Source organism: Malurus melanocephalus, unplaced genomic scaffold (assembly GCF_030028575.1).
Source record: "Malurus melanocephalus ecotype Western Australia unplaced genomic scaffold, MMel_1.1 scaffold_128, whole genome shotgun sequence".
Classification (NCBI taxonomy): domain Eukaryota; kingdom Metazoa; phylum Chordata; class Aves; order Passeriformes; family Maluridae; genus Malurus; species Malurus melanocephalus.
In genome coordinates this window covers 223,688-247,166 of record NW_026623360.1, presented here as the reverse complement: position 1 = coordinate 247,166, position 23,479 = coordinate 223,688, and the positions used below count along the sequence as shown (strand labels likewise).

The window sequence follows — 23,479 nt, the reverse complement described above, 5'->3', positions numbered from 1 at the left end:
GGTGTCAGAAGGATCTGGTCATGGCAATAATGTTGAAGAAGAACCTGCACGTGAAGTATCCAATTTGTTTTATCTGACAGGGAATGTTGCTTCCTTTAGCTAGCAGGTTAAATAAAAAGGGGCTTGTGAATGGTGATACTACTGAAAACATGAATTATGGAGGAACGAAATATTTATTTTTCTGTGTGAAACATACCCTAGAGTAATGCTTGGCAGACATGCTGATCTGATAATTATGAACCTCAGTAACAGCAGCTAGCATCGTCCCGAGGCTGGAATGGGAATACTAGGTCAGCACCTATTGATCTAAGGGTTTTTTTGTTGACATGAGTGAACTTTGGACAAGGTTCTATTCTGAGCACTGAAAGCTGTATTTAGAAATAATACACATATTAAGATCACACCAGAAGAGTAGACAAATACTGGCACATGATTGACATAGATAGGAGTAGTGAGGTTTTTAGTCAGCTTGCTGCTCAGAGACTTCAGGGTTCTGTAGAGCTTTGGGTGTTTCTGGAGGTTAATCAAAAGCTTTGGAATTAGAATTAAAGTGGGTTATAGAATACTCCCCCCCATGCTGGGCTGCAGGGAAGGGGGAGGGATTCTGCCCCACTCTGCTGAGCCCCCCTGCAGGGCTGCATCCAGCCCTGGGGCCCAGCACAGCAAGGACAGGGAGCTGCTGGACCAGTCCAGAGCAGGGACACCGAGGGGATCAGAGGGATGGAGCAGCTCTGCTGGGAGGAAAGGCTGAGAGAGTTGGGATTGTTCACCTGGAGAAGAGAAGGCTTTGGGGTGACCTCACTGTGACCTTGCAGTGCCTGAAGGGAGCCCACAGGAAAGATGGAGAGAGACTCTTGACAAGGGCCTGGAGTGACAGGACAAGGGGGAATGGCTTCACACTGACAGAGAGGAGGTTTAGATTGGATATGAAGAAGAAATTGTTCCCCATGAGGGTGCTGAGGCCCTGGCACAGGTTTCCCAGAGAAGCTGTGGCTGCCCCTGGATCCCTGGAAGTGTCCAAGGCCAGGTTGGATGGGGCTCTGAGCAGCCTGGGACAGTGGAAGGTGTGCTCATGACAGGGGGTGGGAACTGGACRATCTTTAAGGTCCCTTCCAACCCAAACCACTCTGTGATCCTCAACAGGAGTAGATTCAGTATAAACAATTGGATAGTGAAAATATGCACAGCACAGTTGCCAAATCTGTGCTAGCAGAAACTGTTGTGCAGAAAGTCATTTTCCCTCTGGGCTGATGGCGCGGTATGGCCACTTTCTCCTTCTGTTCCCTCRCTGGAACTATCAGCTGTTGTACAGCATTTTTATCTTTGCTCTYTACTCACACCATGTACGGCTGCATGTCTCAGAAGCTACTCAGGATATATCCCATCACAACGTCCTGCTGAGCCCTAGGCTGTTTTTTTCATTTGTCTGGCCCTGCCCACTGCCCCTTGGTGTGAATCATGCTGTTATTTGTGTATGGTGGGTTGGTTTTTTTCAGTTTTATATATATCCTGTCTCTCTTTAGGAGAATTCAARTAATTTGGAGACAGTGAGGCTGCCGCTCGTGCTCAAAGCTTTTCTGTGTCCATGCTGCTTTCCTAGATAGCACTTCATTTTTAAAATATAATCCTTGTCATTTTTTAAATACAATCCTTTTCAGCTGTGGGTTTTAGTGCCTGGCTTGGTGAGTTGCTGTGTTGTGTTGTCTGGAAGGAGCCAAGCAGAGTSTGCTCTCCCTTCTCACCCAGAAGAGCCCCRGCTCKGGGCACAGTGGTGGCAGCTGGAGTTTCTGAAGGTACCCACTTCATTGAACTCTCTGTGTTTGCTTAGTTTCTCCTTTCTGTTTTGCTTCCTAATTCTTGAAAAATGCTGTTTGTATACTTCATTTCAGGAGCAAGTTCAATGTCATGCTGAAAAAATGGGAATTTTGAAAGGCAGAAATRTATTTCGGTATCTGTCTTATCCAGGGGGTTTTCATTCAAGAGGTTTTCATTTTAAATTCTCTTGGAATGTTAAATGGAAACTTCATAAACTTGGCAATTTTTACTGTAACAGCAAACTGCTTTTCTAACAGCTGGGCTCTAGTAGTGTGCTTGGGTGGATAAATTAAAATTGTTGTCAGTCTTTCTGTGAATTGATGTCGTTTTGGAGGGAAGATTGCTCTTCCCTGTCCTGCTGAACATGTGTGTAGCTTGACATTGTAAATGCAGATTGGAGACCTGGCAACATCCTTCTATCATGTGGAAAAAAGGTGGTTTTCTCTCTGGCAGAATTGGATGTGGTGTTTGCTCCCTAACTTAAATATTCACTGAGYCTTGAGTGAATTTATTCTAGGGCTGCTGTGGAACTGTACTACACATGTGGTTTCAAAAATAAGAATGATATTTTCATTGTGTGACTTAGGTCCAGATTAGTTTGATAATATAGATCCATCCTTATTCAATATATTCTGTGGCTTTTCTTACTGCCACAGCTGTGCTGGAATCTTGTCTGTGAARGGACTGGTCCCTTCAGAGCTGTTCTTAGGAAGTGGAATGCACTCCTGCCACCCACCACTCTCCCACTGGCACAGACTGGCTCTTTGGCTGGCAGTCTGGGCAAGAGAAAGCAAGTAYTAATCCAGCAGGTTTCTGCACTATGCCAAGAAACATGAAAGCCTCCAAAAAAGAAGATACCTGGAAAAATTGTTTTCAATTTTCACTGCTTGTATCATACTCTTACATGTGAGAAATCAGTAAAAAATTAAATGGCAAAGGTTGGAAGAATATGTTAGAAGGATCTGAAGCTATGAGTTTAATCTGCTTTGGTGAGGGGGKTGTTTTGTTGCTTGGTGGATTTCTTTTTCCTGTTGAAGTATTTGAATCTTCATCATTGCCACAGTTGAAATGTTTGGTGATGTCTTTCAATTCTAGAGCTACCTGGCTAAATAGGAGTAGGCTCTAAAATTACTGAGGGTGTCCATCCTTCCTCCCTGCCAAGCAATAGCTCTGTGCTCCCTTGCCTTCAGGCATCCTGAATGCTCCAAAATGTAGCTGTGAGGGCTGGAGATGACATGCAGGAGGCTTGGATTCGATTTTCTTATCCCTTCCTGATGAGAAAGTTATCCCACAAAGTGCTGTGTTTCAGGGGAGAACAGTTCTCTGTGTGCTTTGATTTCTTCCATCTCTCCAGAGCTGCTGCAGCAGGTGGCATTGGATGCCTCAGTGACTTTTGCTCTCATTAACAGGAGACTTAATCCAATAGTCTAATGAAAACATTAATGACAGGCTGTGGGGGCTGCTAAGAAGTGCCCCAGAGAGGATGTGGGGTTTGAGTTTCCAGTGGTGTAGCAGAAATCTGGGTGTGGGGTTTTAAATGGTAGAAGCTTCTCCAGGGAAACAGATGCAGAGTTTGACTTAGAGCTGTTGTGAGAAATGGGAGTGCAAATTCAAGTTGTAGTAAATGCCACTTGGCCTTTCTCTGCTTCCCACTCAGGAGAGATCTGGGAAGAAAAAGGTCAAATGTATGCTTTGATTAGGCAACATTTTTCTGCCATGAAGAAGAGAACCCTATTGACTGAAAAATTCCATTCAGTGAGGATCAGGAGAGGTTTGCTTGGAGCCTTCTCTTGAAAACTCCAGTTCAGTAGCATTTGGCTACTCTCCCCTTTCTGTAGTTGTTCCCTGCTCTCCCTCATCTTTCAGACACATCCTTCCTCTCCTCCCCTCTGTGCTATTCTTCYACCTGCCTCTGGTAGCAAGATTTTCCCTGGTTGCTGCACATCCAGAAGTCCTTATCCCCATGCTGCAGGTGCTTTCTGGGAGCCAAGCAGGCATCAGGAGAGGCTCAGGCTGGGAGTTCAGTCATCCCTCTGGGAGGCACGGACTCGTTTTCTGGGCCAAGCAGCACATATGGCATTCCTGCTCCTGGCAGCTTCGAGCCCTTGTCCCGCAGGCTCAGTGGCTCCTGTCGATTASATCCATTTGATGTCTTTCTTCCTCACAGTTGGGGATGTTCCAGGCCCTTCGGAAAGATCCCTGTCAGCCAGAGGAGTTTTGGCTGAAGTGGCTGGCTGGTTGAATATATGACCTTCTTCATTGTCCAGGAAGCCAAAAGCAAAGCCAGTGATGCAGCAGGAGTGGAATGGTTCCATTGTGGAAGTGGTGGGAATTTGAGTGAACTAGTAGGCTTTTGAGGGTATTTCCAAGAATTCTGGGTGGCATCTTTTCAAACCATTCCCGTTAATGTGGTGAGGTCAAGAAGTGTGCTGTCAATAAAAGGTCTGTTTTGAAGCTCCTTCCTTCCTGCCCCCATCCCTCTGCATCATTTGTTTATAAAGGTCATGCTTAAGGTCTGTACTTGGTGACTCGCAGCTGAAAATTTAGTTTGGGATGTGGATTTGTGCTGTGTTTTGGGGCTTGTTAATGGAAGCAGAGAGACAAGGAGGAAAAAGGCTGAAGAGGTTTTCTCGTCTGAGAATTCACATAGGATTTTGTGGGATRTCTCAGATCTCCTGCCAGGTTTGTGCTCTTTTTCATTTACTTTGGGGAATCWGGAGAGCTTAAGGCATCTCTTGATTGTATAAATATTTTCTTTGTTGTGGTTTTGGGTTGGTTATTTTCCCCACRGTGGCAGAGCTAACTGAGGACATGCACCTGTATTTCCCTCCTGTGAAGCACAGTGAGGGTCAACCCCGCAGTTCATAGTGTAGGGTGCCAGTGCTGGAATTGGGATCTCCTTTTTTGCAGGCTAGATAAAGCCCAGTGACTTGGATTTGCTGTCTGGCAGTGCCTGCATTTGTGAGTGTAGAGTATGGGGAAAACAAGTGAACAGGAAATCAAGTTGCAATGTTGCAGGARCACAAGACGTGCAAAGAAGAAACATCCGGTGCTTGAGTGTGCCCGTTATACCTTAAGTAAAGGTTAATCCATTTCAAGCCTGGTTAATGCTGCTCTATCCTGGTGTTCCAAAATTATCAGAAGGCGGGTTTGTTTTTTTTTTTTTTTTGACTGTTAGGTCATTTCTTGAAATAACTTGATCACAGATGCCAGTGTGTGGTCAGCAGTTGCTTTGTTTGATTTGTTCTTATCAACTTCTTTGTATTTGTCTTTTCCCACATATCAAGGGGAAAAGTGTAAAACTGTACAATAAACACAACCAATGCTAAGTTCTCTGAGCTTTTGGAGATGTATCCGGCATGGGGGATGTGTCTGTGTGACAAATAGAGCCGCTGAATGTTTAGTAAATGCTRCTAGGAATTGACAGATCTCATCTTTCTTTAGAAAACTGAAGGGGATAAAAGGTTGATTAAAAAAATAGAAATATTGGTGTCACTTTGAAGCAGTTGTAGTGCCATTAAAACCTCTTTGTATCTTTATGGAGAGATATATTTTTATTCTCAGAATTCTGGTGTCTTGTGTACTTCAAAATACACAGCTAAAATARTCTCTACATGATGATATAAAATGCCTTTATTTGTGACACTGCAGCTGCATTTCTGGCAACAAATATCCTATTGTCACATCGAATCCAATGAAAAATCCACAGGATAAAATCCCACCCTCTCAGAGTGTAGCAGGCAGAATCAAAACAAAGAGCCTGGAACAGAGTCYAGTAATGCTCCTGCCCCAGTGTGGACGTGCAAGTTTTCTTTTCCATGAAACCCCTAATCAGTTCACCTTAAAAGGTATTCAGATCTGCTTAAATTAAGCCTAATTTGGGATTTGTCTTCCTCACAATCCCCTAGTGAAATAGAAGGATTACATAAATAATAAAAAGGAAACCCAGAGCCTGAAGGGCGCCTACAAGGAAGGTGGAGAGAGACTCTTTACAAGGGCCTCGAGTGACAGGACRGGGGGAATGAATTCACACTGACAGAGAGGTTTGGATTAGGTATCAGGAAGAAATTTTTCCTTGTGATGGTGGTGAAGCTGTGGCTGCCCCATCCCTGGCAGTGTCCAAGGCCAGGTTGGATGGAGCTCTGAGCAGCCTGGGATAGTGGAAGGTGTCCCTGCCCATAGTAGGGAGTTGGAAWGAGATGATCTTTAAGGTCCATTCCAACCAGGCTATTCCATGGTTCTGTGATGTGTACTTCCCTGTAATTTTCCAAAACTAACTTCAAAACAACCTGAACAAATGAGAGTGTGGCTGAGATGCTGCTCTTCATGCTTTTATTCCATGAGGCTCTKCTAAAGTGCCTCAGCCCACTTCCAGGTAGGGCATGAATCTTAGGACAAACTGTGCTGGTTTTGTTTTTTTTTTAAACTCCCCTGGCTTTCCTGTATCAGCTGCAGGGCACTCAGAGCTGCCCTGAGATGTCTTTTTCCAGCAGTAAAAAGTTCTTTGGGTTCAGCATGAAAGCTGTCAAGGAGAGCAGCCTTTCTTCTTTCCTCTTTCTTTCTTCTTCCTTCCCAGTTTTTAGGTGCCTAGTGACCATGTGCCCTTWGCTGTAAGTACCCCCTGTCCACTTTGTTGAGCAGCTTTAAAATTCAAATGTATTTGATGGTTATCTTTATCCTTGAAGTAAGTTCTCCTTTGGGTTGAGGTTAGGSGTTTGGTCCATTTGTTGTCTCATTTTATCCTGTGCTTTTTTAAGCATCTAGAATTTAAGCATCTAGAAGTCTGAAATTGTCACAGCRTTGTGACAAGTCCAGCTGTTGGAGCTGCCTGATCCTTCCCTCTCTCTTTTCCTTTTCCCTCCCCCAGGCTGGGCCCAGGTCTGCCAGAGGAACATTTTCCTTATTTGTGGACAAGCACAGCTGGGTGAGCTACCCAGAGCGTGCACTGCTCTTTGCTATGATTCACTCTTTGTTTTGCCAACATGTTATTTTTTTAGAGAGTGGGTAGCACATCCTCCTGCTGTCTTGGCATAATTTTATAAGGCAGCTGTTAATGGAGTTTCTCGTATCTAAAGAACCGTGCCTTTACTGTGAACTCCAGAGTGCCTAAGAATTTGGAGCTGGAGAGTGGGGAAATGGAATGTGTATTTTTTAAATTTTATTTTTGAAGTGAGTAATGATTTGACCTGCTCTGTTTCAGTACATGTTACCATGGCGATGACTGCAGGGACTACAACATCCTTTCCCATGAGTAACCACACCCGGGAGAGAGTGACGGTGGCCAAACTCACRCTGGAGAACTTCTACAGCAACCTAATTATACAGCACGAGGAGAGGGAAACCAGGTACTGCCTCTGCTTCTTCTCACCCCTCTGCAGCTTTTCTTCGTGTTTGTTGAAGGGCTCTTCAGTCCCCACGGATGGGACAGCTCTGGGAAGTTTTTCTCTATGTGCTGGCAGGGAGCAAGTTCCTAAAGGGCCCAGGCTGCCTTTGGGGGAACCTGTGAACATTCYGCTCACTGAGTGATCAAGAACCAACTCTTCTGAAATTCTCATGCAATTTATCTCCTCATCAGTTACTTTGTGGAAACCGCTCTGTGCAGGGTCTTGTTTGCAGTATGTGTGAGGTTTCTCCTGTGGTGTGAGTTGGTGGCCTCTGTTCCTCTGCATGTGCCCCAGGGAATGAACTCTGCAGAGCTGCTGAGGGGCAGGGAGCTTGGTTTAGGGTAAGGCAGTGGCTTATTGTGTCTGTTCCTGCTCTGCAACATGGAGCTCATGCTAAGACTCCCAGACCCTGCAGGAGGGAGTGTAAAGGAGATAGGGAACAGGACTGAGAGGTATTTGACAGGGTGATGGGGTAAGAAAAGGAGGCAAAGAGCTGGGGTGGAAATAAGGGCAGTAAAGAAATAAGAGGTTGATGAGGGAGGGTTTGAGAGGCTCCTGGGTGGGCTGGAAGACTTCTGGGAATAATGTAATCCCCATCTGTAACTTCTGCTTGGGTAGGGCTGACTGGTACTCCTTGCATGGGAGTATGTCTTGGTCATCTCCATTCAGCTTCTCCCAGCAGTGCCCAGTCCTGTCTCTGAGGTGGTGAAGTGCCACTTGAATTAAGTGTCAAAGCACCAAGTGTTTGATTGTAATGAATGTTGTGTTGGATTGTCATTAGTGTGTGAAATTATCATTCCCTTGGTAATACGTTTTAATTGAAGGGTTTTCAGTCAAGCAGCAGGGTTTCTATCTTCATCATATTTAGTCATTATTCCATGAAATGGAGTTGCTTCTAGTTAGGAGAATAGACTGCCTATCCAGAGCCTTTAATTTAGGGGATCCTGCTGTATTTCCCAAAGTGCAGAAAGGCACCAGCAGTCTGGCTCCAAGCCTTTGAGTTCTTGGCTGCTGCTGGGAGGTAACCAGCCTTCAGAAAGCTGCACCCTTACAGCCATAAAGGAGCATCCTGCAGGTGGACAAAAAGGGCTCCTGCAGCCACACTGCTTTATGCTGACCCTCCTCTGCCATGTGTGGGATATTCCCAGGCTTTGCTCCCCACTCAGAGCCTCCCAGCCTGGCATGGCACCAGCTGGAAGAACCTTGGAGCTGGGAGCCCTGCTCTGGACAGGGCACTGGGAGGAGAGCTTCCAGGGGRTAGAGTTAGTTAGCATGGCTCTAAGGTGGGTAGGACCATGTGTGTGACACACAGGGAGGTGGTCACACAGAGGGGATGGAAGCTGGAATGGACTCGGGTGTGGGAGATGGATAGAAATGGTGAAAAAAACATTTTAATTCTGGTTTGTAATCCTAATTGATAAAATCAGCCTTAATTCATCAAGATATATGATTTTTAAAATATTTGTGTCATTTGTGTACTTACATGTTTAATGCCTAATTCTGGAAATACATAAGCATGTGCTTAAACTTGCTTCTACATTTTCCACAGCTTTGTTCACAAGTGAGTAACTGGGTAGAGTGGGGCTGTCTACCTTCAGATTTCCTTTTGGGGCAAATTCTTCAGTTATTGGAGTATGTGAAGCAAAGGTGCTCACTTTGCTGTAGTATTATGTTTGATTTTAGTACATCATAAAATGTACAATCCCGTTTTTCCCCTTGACAGGCAGAAGAAGCTGGAAGTGGCTATGGAAGAGGAAGGCCTTGCAGATGAGGAGGTAAATACTGCTTAAGTAACCTTACAAACTGCTTTGCTTTTGTTCCACTACTTCAAATAGGCATTTGAGGAGCTCACAGAAACATCAGCCAGCATGATAGTTTTATTTTGTATATGAGTGTTGCCCTTGTAAATAAGCTGTTTATTAGGGAAGCTGGGAATATGCTTGAATGATACATGAAATAKCTAGTCAAGGCTTTTCATACTACCTGTAGTTCTTATGAGACTTGCCCACAGAAGGTATATAGCAAGCTTTTCAAAGATTAAAATTTTTTGTTGTTGTGTTTGGGAAGAAAAGAAAGAAGTTGAGATGTGGTTAGAAKGGGGTAGAAAGCAAAATGCTAAACCAATTTTTCTTGATTTAAACGATAAACTGTCACAGCGTTGCTCCGTTTGGAAGTAGGTGAGAAGGGATCTCTGCCTGCCACCTCTCAGAACTTTGGTCAATAAGTTGCTTTTCTGAGGTCCGTTACACCACGTTTGCCTTCAGGATAGGCTGGGAAATAAGGAGGAAGAGTGACTCAGTCCTTTCTGAGGTGTTGGTTTTTTTTTTTTTTGCTGTAACTCCTGGGAAGTGGGAAAATGAGTGTGGGTGTGTATTGCCATCTTGTGGCTTTAAAGGATGCTGTAAKCCCAGCACAGAGTCTGGCAGGTGCCTGATCCATGGATCTCCGTAGCAGTCTCTAAGGAGATCTTGGCATCTCTGAGAGTATTGTTTGTCTTCCCTTGAGGTGAATCCTGTTGACATTTTCATCAGACAAAATATATGATGGAATTTGGACAGATTTTTCTTTCAGAAAAAAGTGTTTGCCTGCCATAAACCAAATGGATTTTGTTGTGCATCTGTAACCACGACCTCTGCTGCTTACTAATCTCTTTGTTGCTTGTCATCACCCGTTTTGGTAGGGTGCATGTTTCAGCTCTTACTGATCCTTCACATTGCCCAAAATGAAGAATCCTTGCCTCAGACAGTAACTTTGGCTTTGGGACTGATACACCTTGTTTGGACCAGTATGATACTTTTTCTTCATTATCTTTCTTACTTTTTTAATAACTAAGCTATAAAAATAAAAATATTACCACCCACCAAAAACAAACAGAACAAAACAAACAGAAAAAACAAAACCACAAAAGAAAACCCCACAAAAAAAACCCCAAAAAGTGAAACTGTTCTGCTGTTGGGATTCAGAGAAGAATTTTCCAGGAAGGGAGGATGCATATCTCTACTGCCAAATGACTGACAGATTCCTGTGCCTGTGTCCTCAGAAAAAGCTGCGCAGATCACAGCATGCTCGGAAGGAAACAGAGTTCCTACGGCTCAAGAGGACCAGGCTTGGCTTGGATGACTTTGAGTCTTTGAAAGTCATAGGAAGAGGAGCATTTGGGGAGGTTCGTGGTATTCTTGCTTGAACAGAGTATTAAAATGGGATGGACCAYTGTAATGAAGCATTTTAATTACCATTTAATTAATTGTTTTGTTGTAGAACAGCAGCTACTTGTGTCATTCTCTAAGCGTGATAAGTCTAGTAATTAATCACGTGCATCGATTCCTCAAGGCTCCTGGAGAGACCCTTAGTTTCCCATCGCTTCCCACATTGATCTTGCCCACATGGCCCCTTGAAATCATGGATTTGCAGTGGCACAGCTCCTCTTTATAAACCGCCTTGTGTCACATCAGTTATTTTTCCTGAATTTTAGTGTACACAATCCAAGCTGTCTGGAATTCCCTGTGCCTGCTGACCCCTCCTCAAACAGTAACTGTTCTCCATGAGTGTTAGTATTGTACGTGGTGCAGAATAATTACCTTTTCCATGTGTTTTTAAATAATGAATGAAAGAACTCTTCCATGTCTGGCAGTTTGGAGCCTTCCAATAGATTTCTGATGCACAGAAGACTGACTGCRTTCTCTCTCTCATTAAAGGTACGCCTTGTTCAGAAGAAGGATACAGGTCATATTTATGCAATGAAGATACTGAGAAAAGCAGATATGCTGGAGAAAGAGCAGGTTTGTGGTATACAAGTCCCCTAAATTTCAAGCATACCCTGTCAAGAAAGTAGTTTCCATCTTTGAAAGCCCCTGGCGGTCTGGCGGTCCAGAAGGTCCWTAAAGTTGCTACCACAGCACAAAAKAGGCAGAAGTWAGGAAGTGAGGCATTTAAAAAAYATTYTATTTACAACCAATTTGGAATAGTGACAGATTTTMTTTTTCTCCACTTATCAACATGAAACTTGCACTACTGAATCTGTAAAACTGCATTTGAAGGAAAATGCTTATTGAAAAATTATCCTGTAAAGTAAGAACTGAGGTATTTGATGTTTTCTTTTAAACAAAACCAGCAGAAATCACATTGCTCATCAGCTTTGTCTTCCTTGGGTTTGYTTTATAGTGGGGTCTAATCTTGTTGCGGTTTTTTTGCTTTGATCTTKTTAGTTTGGYTTGGTTTGGTTTTTGCTTTTACTTTTTAGCTAACAGTTCACTATGAGGACACAGCAAGTACTTTAGAACCAAAAAGCAAAGAAATCCAGGGTTGGTGACTCAAGTGAAAGAATAGATAAAAGAGGACTTTTGTCTTACTAGTCTAAACCTTACCCATCAATTGCATATCATTTCCCTGCAGCAGTGGCTTTTTGTTTTTTCCTGGCACATATTTTTTAGCTCATGCCCTGAATTTGGGGAACCAGAGGAGCAGCATGGTGTGCAGAGCAGCCAAGATTTGTGTGGTCCTGCCCCCATTTCATAGCCTGATGTGGGAAGGRGTCTGAGTTCAGGCTCTACATTCAGTTTCAGACAGTGATTTTCCCTGGAGAGTGTTTATCTGCTGGAATTTTCATTGCCTGGCTTGTTCTATGGAGAGCAACAGAAGCCACACATAAAAAGTCCTCTATTTTTTTCCCAAGCCTGGTTGCAACTGGGAGAAATCTTGGCTATTTTTAAGCAAGGTTTTTCTATTGTGTTTTAGAACTGCATCGAGGAATGGAGGGTGGAAATAAATATTTTTTTCGAAGGAGACTAAATAAAGCCAGATAAATCCAAGTTGGAGTGTCTGTTACTGTGGGAGAACCTTTGCCCTGTGCAACTCTGTCACAAGATAACTGTAAAGATGCTCCTCACCAGTAGAACTGGGGAGGAGACAYGGAAGGCTGTTCGATGCAAGTATTTCTTCATGCATAAGTCTTCAGTTTTTCCTCCAGTATGAGGGTACATTTGTAATGAAAACACACACCCCTCCTGCAATCTCCATTATTTTTAATTTCCAGCAAATTATGGGGTAGCAGATTTTTATGTATTTTCCAAACCTTAGCTGGAAGCTGGAATACCAAAAGTAAGGTCAGATATTCCTGAGCTTACTCACACTTTTTGCACCATCTTTGTAAATTCTTTCTAACAAACAACATCAGTTTAATAAGCCGTGCTTTGTGTTTTTAGAGAGACCCTAGGATTTAGTAAGAGATAATGGAAAAGATGAGCATGGAAAGAGCTAGAAAATAGTTCCTTTGCCAAAGTTCATGGAAATATATTGTAGGACTAGGAGTGTCATATGATGTTCCTTGTTGAAATATTTAAATATTTATCCTTTAATAATAGTAATTTTTAAAAAAAAATTTAGGTGGCCCATATCAGAGCAGAAAGAGATATTTTGGTTGAAGCGGATGGAGCCTGGGTAGTGAAAATGTTTTACAGCTTCCAGGATAAAAGAAACCTTTACCTGATCATGGAGTTCTTACCTGGAGGTAAGCTGGATGCTGTGGCATCAGGTGATGCAGGTACTTCTTCCTTATCTTCTGTTGGCAGTTCATAAAATGTTAGAGACAAACACACARTGTAATTTGTGATAATAAAACTGTTAACAATCTTTTAAATTGAGTTCCAGTCATGTGACCACTTAYGACTTTTAGGGGAAGGAGAAACGTTGTGAAGGGGTGTTAAATAGACTTGAGTGTCACAATTATTCTACTAGAAATTTCTGCTTTTTACTGCTGAGGCTGTTATCAGTAAGAACAAAACAAAGTCTTTGTTCAAACAGTTTGTGCAGTAAATTTAGTGTTTGTAAAAAATCACTGTTTTCCCAGGCTATCCATTAAAATTCCTGTTTAGAATTTTTAACATTTGTACATCCAGCTTACTAAAAATGTAAGTTGGGTTTGTAGGTCCTTGCAGTAACAGTTTTATAATTAGTAACTGTAAGGCCAGTTACAAGGTTAAATTTGGATTCTATTGGGACTTCTTGTAGTCTTGTGATTCACATTAGTCTTGTGATTTAAAATACTTTGATCCCTAAGCTGTGATTTCTTCTCTTTGATTAGGCGACATGATGACGTTACTAATGAAGAAGGACACTTTATCAGAGGAGGAGACACAGTTTTACATTTCTGAGACCGTGTTGGCCATCGATGCCATTCACCAGCTGGGATTTATCCACAGAGACATCAAGCCAGATAACCTCCTGCTGGATGCCAAGGCATGTACTGGGCTCACAGACTGCTGCTTCCAGTCTGCAGATCCTGGTGCTGATCAGCTGGAGCCACTGGTGCCACACCAGAGATTTAACTGGCTGGAGGGAAGGCAGGGAATGGCCACTGTATTTTAAACAAAACCAAATCTTGTTGAGAAGCKTTTTAACCATATTAAGGCTTTTAAGGGAGAGAACCCACTCAGGGTGACCAGATGCTGATATTCATACACATTTAAGGTGACACTCTTGCTTTCGTGCATCTTGAAGTAACTATGGAAAATTCAGATGATACTAAATATTATTAACAAGTTCAATTCCTACAGCTACCTCATTTGTTTAATCGCCCATCCACCTGTGGAAACTCCCTCATCTAGACTGACCATTTTGGCCATGAAATGCACCCAGTAAGCATCACAAAATCATGCAATTATCTAGGGTGGAAAAGATCTTTTAAGATCATGGAGACCAGGCATTATCATAGCATGCACAAGTCTGTCAGGTTTGATAGGTTCTATCTAGCACTGATGTCTGGAAACCTGATTAAAGCCAAGGTTACCACCAAAATAAAACAAAGGAATTCGGTCCTGGAGGCTTTCTCAGTCGCAGTGGTATCCAGCTCAAAACAAACCAGGCAAATAGCTGCCCTCAGCTGTTGTGAAAATGTAGACATAGCCATTCCTGGGAGACAGTAGCCTGCTGGAGAGAAAACACACTTTTCCAGTACAGTAAGGTTCAGTCATTGCTTCCCTGGTAGCCCTTTGCAAATCCATCATGGCCTGGGGAGGAATCTGCAGTGATTAAAACTTTTGTTTTTTTCAGGCACTGCCTATCTAAAAAATGGTTTCATGTTCTCTGATTATTTTTTAGGGTCATGTAAAGTTGTCTGATTTTGGGCTCTGCACAGGTTTAAAGAAAGCCCACAGAACAGAGTTCTACAGGAACCTCACACACAACCCACCAAGTGACTTTTGTGAGTATGAGCTGTCCTACTTTGACATGTAAATGGTTTTGAGTTGCAGCTGCACATTGTACATGTGTTTCTGCTGGGATAAGCAAGATGGGGCAGGCTGATTGCATTTAATTGGAAAACTGGAAATGCTTGTTCCCTGGGACATGGAAGCAYTTCACAGGCAAGAAATGATTTCTACAGTGATTTTTGCACATTCATACAGAGAAACGAATACACGTAATATATCTATATTTTAATTTATTTTTCATAACATTAGTGAAGTTGCAGAACTGCTCTTTCAGGAGGGACATGGGTTTCATGTGACACCCAGCTGAAGTCAGTGACAGTGTCATGAAACTTTTCAGAAGCTGATCTAAAAATTTTAGCAAGTTCTAATTAGAATTGCTGATCGTGTGTCCTACTTACATGAGTTTCAGCTGTGCATTGGACAGACAGTAGTTATTCTCATGTTCCCATTTTCAGTTACAATCAAGAATTTATTTCTAGACTAAAGAATTCTAAATATACAAAATAGTTATTTAAAACTGGAACCTCATCAATGTTTTTTCTCTTAATTCTCACAAAGGCATTTGTTATGTAATAACTTTTGTAAATTAGCATTTCAGAATATGAACTCAAAGAGGAAAGCAGAAACATGGAAGAAGAACAGGCGACAGCTGGTGAGTTAATTAAATAAYGTATAACTTTTGTTTTGCTTTTAAACTATTTACAGAAAATGTTAAATTAAAGCTCTTCAACAACACTACTGGTTTTCAAAACCTGCGAGGCCCTCACGTGTTGCTCCGCAAGCTCCCAAAACCACAAATAACTCAAAAGATGGTGGTCTAGTAGTTCCAGGGAGTTGTGGCATGAGCTGAACCAAAGGAAAATGTCTGTCAGCCATGGGATTTCAGACTTTCATCCCTGATGATGATCACCCATGATTTTCACCAAAAAAACTCAGCTTGCAAATTTTGGAGCCTCTTATTTTTCCACACTCTTTAAAAATATCTAATGGAGTATTCCCAGAAAGCTTTTGGGTTATCTATCCTCACGAGACATAATGAGATTACATTGCAATCATGCTGCCTCTTGGGGCTGTACTTCACAGCCTTATTCCATCTTGGAATTAGATCCCTGAAGACTGCATCTCCAGGTCAGTACAGGCTGATGTGGCAGAATTGTGTGCTGAAGAACAGTCCCACAGAGGGAATACAAGGCCAAAATGACAACTTGCATCAAMGCTGTTGGAAAAGGAGCTACATTTTTGGTTTTCTGTTGGTTCAACCCTAAATGTCTCAGGTCTGTTCAATAAAGTGTTTTCTTTATGGTCAGACAAATGAAAGTAAAGTATTTTTGTGGCAAAACTGCTTTTGGTGGACATTTTTGGCAGTGAGTATTTTTTTGTTGATTGTGGGTTTTTTTCTGTTCATCCTGCCCCCTGGAAAATTTTTCAGCTGTAAAGAGAAATTTCCAATACACAGAATCTTCCCAATACACATCATGAGTGTCACACATGGGAATCTACCACTGTTTATCCCTTTAAAAATAAACAAAGGCCACATCGATAGAACTTCTTGGGTATTTTTGTAATGCAGCTACCTGAAAKTTTAGCTAAGATGACTTTCTGATATTGCAGTTGCAATATTCTATGATTTCATCRCATTTAAGAGAATGATTGCCATTGTTTTTGAGGTTATTTGTGTTTAGTAATATAAAAGAATAATATTCTTGGGATTTTACCTCCTGTGGGTTCTCATATGAAGCATTCTTGCCCATCCAAACAGCAAGATCCTGAATGTGAATCCCCAGGAAAAGGTATTGCAAAGTGCAAAACAGCAGTATCTATCTTATAAAGAGAGTATTCTTTTTTTCCAGGCATATTCTACTGTAGGAACCCCAGACTATATTGCTCCAGAAGTGTTTATGCAGACTGGGTACAACAAGCTGTGTGACTGGTGGTCCTTGGGAGTGATCATGTATGAAATGCTAATAGGTACGTTAAAAACCCCAGATTAAGAATTGTTCAAAGGTAAACGGCGTCTGTTTGTTCAGAGGAGAAAACTTGTGGTTAAGGCTTGTTAGATTTGGGACCCCTGGTGACAAAAGCAGAGACCTAGGTCATTGCTCCTGGAAAAAAGTTTATTCATTTTTTATTTGTTTCGTGCAGGGTATCCACCTTTCTGCTCAGAAACACCACAGGAGACTTACAGGAAAGTTATGAACTGGAAAGAAACCTTGGTATTTCCTCCAGAGGTGCCCATTTCAGAGAAAGCAAAAGATTTAATTCTAAGGTCAGTAACAAAAGTCCAGTTATCTTCCGTCAGGCTAAATTCCTGTTCTGTGTGAAGGAAGCTTTATGTTGGAGGGAAGGCTGTTTTCTTCTATGTCACCAGCCTTGATTTTTTTTTTTTTTTTTTTTTTTTTTTTTTTACCATTTGTTTAACATGGAAAAATAAGCTGGAATGATCTTGATGTGTACCATGGTATCAGGAAAAACAGCAGGCAAAAAGAAGTGATCACCACAGAGTTTTTCTCTTCTCAAAGGGGGCAAGAAAATAACCATTCATCATCATTTAATGTAATGCACAGAAATCTTTGAATGTTTGGATTCACTCACTACTTTCAAAATTCCAATTTTTAATTGTTTATGTGAGGGTTTTGGTCACAAGATCAGGCAGAAATGCTCTCTTGTCCTGGAAGGGTTTGAGGGGGGCACATTGGTTTGGGGTTTGATATTTTGTCCAGGTTTTTTTTCTTTTTCAAAGTTAATGTTACWGGCTTCCAAATGTCATTACAGGCAAAAAGGGGAACGTACTTCACAGAACTAGAATTTATTATTAGTTCAAGCAGTGCTCCAGTAACCTACAAAAACATAACAAACACAAGAAACAGTTATCCTGCATCCAGTTAGTGATACTAAAAGCTCAAATAATTGAATTTTTGCTAATCCTCATTAAGAAGTGCATGTAGAACAGTTACATTGCATTTTCAGTATTTGCTTCTCTAGTGTTCTGCTCAGCCTTCCTTGTCAGCATCCCAGGTTCTCTGTGGGGCAGAGTACAGCATTACTGTTGAGGATTCCTTTCTTCTCAATCCTGGCTGTRTTTGGGGAATTTTTAGAGATTTTAGTGTATTGGTTTGCATGTTTTGCTCTTGAATCTACTTATRCAACAACTACTTAAATTTATTAGTTTGTCCCCGCATGGAGAAAGGTTTAAATTGGGCGAAACATCTTAATTATAGATAATCTACTAAAATGAGGTCAAAACAGCTTGGACAGCAACCACCTGGGCATTGGGTACTTTGTCCATTACAGCTTGAACAAGTTGGGCAATGTGTGTTTTGGCTTAAAGGGAGATGCAGACAAGGTATTTGTTATGGATACAGATAAATCCAAACTAAAATAAGCTCAAGTTCAGACAAAGCCTGACAAATCCTGTGGCCTGCTCTGGCTGAATGTTGTTAGAGGGTTTGAGGATTGTTAGTCCTTGGCACCATCCAACCTGCTGGGCTGCAATACAAATGSAGGCAGCTTTTCTTCCCCAGTAACACTCAACTACAACTAAAAGAATTTTAATCTGTAATTGGAGACAGTTTATAGTCTAACCTGCCATGTTATACATACAGAAGGTGTCTGGGATTTAATGAATTCCTAGGCAAAGTGTTGGTATTCCCATCTCCTGGATGAGATACTTGGGAGGCTTTTCCAGCCAGCTCAGCGTCAGTCTAGAGAAGGGTCAGCCTCTGCTGTTCCCTGCAACAAATCCCTGAGGTCACTGGCTTCCTGTCAGAGAGCTTCCACATCCCTCTTTTGCTTCTTGAGCATTTTAGGTTTTTCCTGTTTGGCCTGCTTGAGCAGGTAACACTCCCCATCTCAACAATCCTGTCTCTGTCTCCAGTTTCATCTTTTCCTTGCTGCTATTTCACGGCTGCTTCTCATAAACTGTCAATTTCTTCTGGAGTCTGAGAGTAGGTTATGCAGCAGGGCTGCATCAGAAACAGGCCCTGGGTCTTYACACCACCTGCATCTTTGAGGAGAGGATGGGGGGAGAATGGGGACATGGCATGGTTGTCATGGGCTGGCTCATTGGGATTCCAAAACATGATTTACATGACTTTGAAACATGGGTGTTTAAGTCATTGAGAACATGCAGAGGAGTTTTCAGTAATAGGGATTTAAGTCTCCATTCCAAACAGATCTCATGGGACTAAAATGTGTGGCAACTTGTCACAAACCTGTAAGATGGGGATGCAGTAGTTTAGAAAAGGTGTAGGTTACTGGCATCATAGCTTTTTGTTTTGGTGTTTAACAATTCTCTGCTTCTACTATTTCCCTTCTCTCCTACATGCACTGGGCTGCTTTGATGTTATCCCAAGGGGTGGAACAATTTGAAAGAACTCCTTGAMATTCTTGATGTAGGATACTGTTGCTTGTGTCTGAATTGATTTTAACATTCCCTTTGTTTATTCCCCTTTTTCAGGTTTTGTATCGACTCAGAAAATAGAATTGGTAGCAATGGAGTAGAGGAAATAAAAAGTCATCCATTTTTTGAAGGAGTAGACTGGGGACATATCAGGTATGTATATACACACGTGTTTTACGGAGAATAAAAGCCATGAAAGCAAGAATTTAATGTACTGTGATGTCAAGGATAATTATTTCCAGTTTATCTCTCATTTTGAAAGGCAGCTACTTACAGTAAGTGGTGACTCTGAAGGTTCTCTGGCCTTTCTGACATTCACAGAAATGATCAGAGTTTAACTGTCTTGGGATACCTCAGATTGTTCCAGAATGCCCATAATGGAAAGAAATTGTTGTGGGGTGGCTGTGGATTCAATTAGGTGTAGTAATTAGAACTGTGATGAGTAAATCACTGCCTTTCCCACAGTGCTGTGTCCCAGTGTGAATGCCTTGGTGGGACAGCTTTCAAAGCCTCCTTAAAAACTCCTTCAAGGGCTCCCTGACTGTGGAGCTGCCAGAGCCAGTCTGGTCTGGGAGAGAAATGCTGAGTGTCACAAAGAGGAGCTACAGTCCAAAGGTTTTGGATCAGGCCCAGGCTGATGAGCACTGGAACTGTAAAGCAACACCTCTGCTGGCTCTGGATGCAAATGCAATCCTGCTGGGCTAGGTTTGTGAAACAGAGGTAACCACAGTGATAGCTGGTGACAGGCAAGATCACAGTGATAACTGTGTGGCAGATAAGTGTGAAATGCTCTCTCACTTAATGGGAAAATTATGTATGCCCTGAGCCTGCTGGGGAAACAGCGATAGGGATAGGGAACCAGGCAATCTCCCCATGGTGTCAGCAAACAKGCGAGTCAAATTCAGCCGTGATGCACTCAGTGAAACTCTTGTGCTCTGCATTAAAGGTGTGTTGTAACTGTAAAAAACTAAATTAAAACTGGAACTTAATGTCTCTTTTCCTAATGTTCACTCTTCTGTATTTATCTTTATTTGCAGGGAAAGACCAGCTGCAATCCCTATAGAAATCAAAAGTATTGATGATACTTCCAACTTCGATGAATTTCCTGAATCRGACATTTTACAGCCAGGTGAGGCTGCTATTTTGAACTCCAAATTTCCATCTGTGAYGTGCCCGAATATTCCACGGATGCTTTTGCTATTGTTTATATTAATTTTTCTGATGCCCTAATCAAGTTAATCTAGGGATTTGATCTAGAGACTTTCCTTGAACTATGAGTGTAAACCTGTGATCTCTCAAAGCTGCAAAGCCCAGAGTTTTTAAGAGTTAAAGCCATTAGTAAAAGTGGTTTGCACAGGTCGTGAGCAAAGAAAGCAGTGGASTTTTCTGCCAGGCAGTCTGTCTAACCGGATTCTGGGAAAACATCATGCACTGATTTGCTTTTCATCTTTGATGAATTTTGAGGTTTTATTCCAAACATAATTGTTGAGATATTTGTGAGCAAGGATTTCCAGACAGTTGATTCTTTAGCACAGTAGTTTATGAACCTGAATGGCTCTGTAAATCACTTCAGGGTTTTAATTGTTGATTTGTCTTGGCAAGTTATAAGAAATTTTTTATATGTGAAAGGCTTGATTTTTTGACATGTAAATACTTTCAGGTCCCCCTGTTTTCAGTTACTTGAAGTTTGGCAGCTGTTTAACAGGAATTAATTGCTAAATGTTAATAGCTGTGTTAACAACCATAAGAATTATCCAAAAGCTGGGATTTTTTTCTGATACGGCTTTTATTTAATGGGGAAGAAGTTTGTCCTTTTGATGCAAAGCAATCCATCTCTAGTGCCTAAGCTGTTTAAGTCCGTATTTGGACAATACCAAGAACATTTGGATTATTTTGGCATTTCAGACCTACTGAAAATGGTTCTGTACATGGGGATACCTAAATATAAACTCTGCTATTGGTATGCTTGGTGTCTTGAGTGAAAATATTTTTAGAGAAGTACAAAGAAGCCAGTGTGCAGCTTGCCAGCCATGTGGGCTGCTCATAAAATGAGGCTGTACAAGCCTTGCTGAAGCTTGAAGCAGGGAGGAAGTCCTTGGAGACTGGTATTTGTGTGATACACAGAGTTCTCTTGGGGAAATCTGGATATATCTTCTGTTTGTGGTGAGGATAAATGGGATATGTTGTTGTGCTTGGAGCATCAGAAATATCCTGGGATTTGTAATTGTGTATCCTGTGGGAGTGTTAGGGGGTTCTTTCAAGGTATGGAAGCCTGGTAGACATAAATAAAAAAAAGCAAAACAAAACCCCTCCTTTTGCTGCTTCCAAGTTATATTCTGAAATTATCACTCTTCTCAGACCATTGACCGAAGGCAACTGACCTGATTAGAAGCAGGATTTCTTCCAGGAATTTCTGCTGACTAAGGAAATAAGAGTTCAGGGCTGTTTAACTCTGTGAAAAGTCCTGTCAGACGCAGCACTGGGTTTAACTGTGCATTTGCTTTTGTTTCTTAATTCTAGTGCCAAACACAACAGAACCTGACTACAAATCCAAAGACTGGGTTTTCCTCAATTACACCTACAAGAGGTTTGAAGGGCTGACCCAGCGTGGCTCCATCCCTTCCTACATGAAAGCTGGGAAGTTGTGAAACAGAACACAACCCCCCAAAGGAAATTGCAAACACAAACCTCAGGTAGCTGCATCACCAGGCCCGCTTGGCATTAGTTATCAACACATCGACTCTGGTGCGCATCGATTTCACTCGGAAATTCTACAGGATTAGGATTTCTAAGACTACTACAGGAATTACTTGGCAGTGCCAGCTGGCTTTTTTTTTTTCTTCTTTTCTTTCTTTTTTTAAAATATTTGAATATTTTTGTTAACTTTATTATACGAAGGTACTGGAATAAAAGGAACGTGCATCCCTTTTCCTGCACTGCCTATGTGTGGATAACGGTTAATTATGCCTCTCTGTACTGTGGCTTTGTTTGTACTGTAAACCATCTAATCCACCCAGGAGAGAAACATATCATTTAATTCAGCATTGTTGTTGTACTGCTCACCTGGTSGGGTTTAGATATGCAGTATAAAAAAATTGCCCATATTTGCAAATCTCTCTGAGCAGTTGCTCAAGGGTGTTCCTTAGGAATTTGTGGTCGGTAGATCTCCCATGAGCACAGCACATGGAATTATTTTAAATAGCAGTGTCCTCTGGGCCTCTGTGTGCCCTCTCTTATCCCCACTGCAAGACTTTATCAGCCCTTTATCATTATCCTTTCTCTTGCTTTTCCCATGGTGTGTGGCAGTGAGGCAGTCCTTGTGATCTGTTTAGTGCTATTTCTGCTTTGAATGATAGTTGGTAGGTATTGCTGTTTAAGATGATGATGCCTGCTGGCAACTTCAGAAGAAAAAAGGAATCTGAATAAAAATGACCAATATTTTTAAAAGAAGGGAAACATTCTGATACAACATTTTGAGGAGATGGCAGAGTTTCCAAGACTGCATTCTTGCCTCTGCTCTAAAGCAGATCATCTTTGAGCTACTCCTAATTCAAACATTCTCTTCTCTTCTCTCTGCAYAGAATGTGTTCTAGAGAAGTGATCAGATTGGTGCTTTTTCTTTTTTTCTCTTCCTGAGAAGCTGCAGGCAGAAGGGATCCTGCTCTAGGCTTTTCTCTCCAGAATAGCAGCCTCTGCTCATSTAGAGGGAGTGGAGTGACCCACTAGACTCAGACTCTCCAGTGCACTCTTTTTTATTGTAGTATCTCCACTGGGCATGGCCATGGGATTACAAGAGATCAGCTGAGCCTGCAGCCCAGGTTCCGGGGACCATCTGAATGCTCTTGTGGCAGTCTGCAGGATGATGATAAACTGAYAGGTCGCCTTCACCCGGGCAGAGGGAACAGAAGCAGAAATACCTCCATGTGCAGGCTCTGGTTTTGCTCTTCAGCGCAGGAGCAGTTCAGGACTGAGTTGCACTCCCTGAACAATTTGCAATTTTCTGGTCACTGGTGACTTTCTCTGCCTGTACTCACAGATTATCCACAGGGCTTTGAATCTGTCACAGTACAGTAGACATCTCTGCTGTCATTTTCTGGTTAAAAGACATGTACAGCAATGAACAATTCTCTAGTGACTGAATAAGCAGAGTCGTTGTTGTCTCCCTCCTCTCAACACCAGTGAAAGGCACCCTAAAACTTCTGCAGTCCCCTCCAAGTGAAACACAGGATGTTTTGGCATAAGGTAGGAAAGACTCCACTAGACTGGCTTTTGCAGGAATATGGAAATTACTGTTATAAAGCCATTAGAGAAATATTTATTGCTGTCAGGCACTGTGGAATCAGCTGTTCTGAATTATTTGTATGCTCTGAAAAACACACTGGGATGTTCATCTGCTGCATAAGAGCCCATTTGCCAGCAAGATTTCTGTGCATCAGTGCCTTGTGGTGTGCAGGTAGTCTTCCCTGATCCAGCCTTTCCTCCATGGTTTTGTCTCCCTTGAAGGATTTAAAATCTGTTATTTGTACCAAACATTTTCAGTCTTCAGCTCACCAAAGAGGAGTAGCCAGTGCYTCAGGGCCCATCCAGTGTTATATCAAAGGAAAGCTAATTTTCTGCCTGAATGCTGGACTAAGATGGGAACAGTTCCTTGATCTCCCAGATTTGCTTCCCAGACC

At 42.0% G+C, this 23,479-nt stretch overlaps 1 protein-coding gene across 2 annotated transcripts in view; it reads left to right on the top strand.

Annotated features, from left to right (window-relative positions):
• The window catches only part of STK38L (serine/threonine kinase 38 like), a 42,472-nt gene extending 20,742 nt beyond the window's left edge, over window positions 1-21,730 (top strand). Inside the window, exons 2-15 of one of the 2 annotated variants that reach the window (XM_057370505.1) lie at window positions 1,659-1,793; window positions 7,016-7,160; window positions 8,923-8,974; window positions 10,240-10,362; window positions 10,895-10,978; window positions 12,582-12,705; window positions 13,279-13,433; window positions 14,295-14,397; window positions 14,995-15,056; window positions 16,255-16,372; window positions 16,547-16,670; window positions 18,861-18,956; window positions 19,841-19,932; window positions 21,324-21,730. In XM_057370505.1, the coding sequence (XP_057226488.1) occupies window positions 7,027-7,160; window positions 8,923-8,974; window positions 10,240-10,362; window positions 10,895-10,978; window positions 12,582-12,705; window positions 13,279-13,433; window positions 14,295-14,397; window positions 14,995-15,056; window positions 16,255-16,372; window positions 16,547-16,670; window positions 18,861-18,956; window positions 19,841-19,932; window positions 21,324-21,451 (1,395 nt within the window). In that variant the 5' untranslated portion in view covers window positions 1,659-1,793; window positions 7,016-7,026 and the 3' untranslated portion in view covers window positions 21,452-21,730. The remainder of the gene's footprint in view (window positions 1-1,658; window positions 1,794-7,015; window positions 7,161-8,922; window positions 8,975-10,239; window positions 10,363-10,894; window positions 10,979-12,581; window positions 12,706-13,278; window positions 13,434-14,294; window positions 14,398-14,994; window positions 15,057-16,254; window positions 16,373-16,546; window positions 16,671-18,860; window positions 18,957-19,840; window positions 19,933-21,323) is intronic. The other variant, XM_057370504.1, reaches the window with a different exon arrangement.
• Window positions 21,731-23,479: the final 1,749 nt, after the last annotated feature.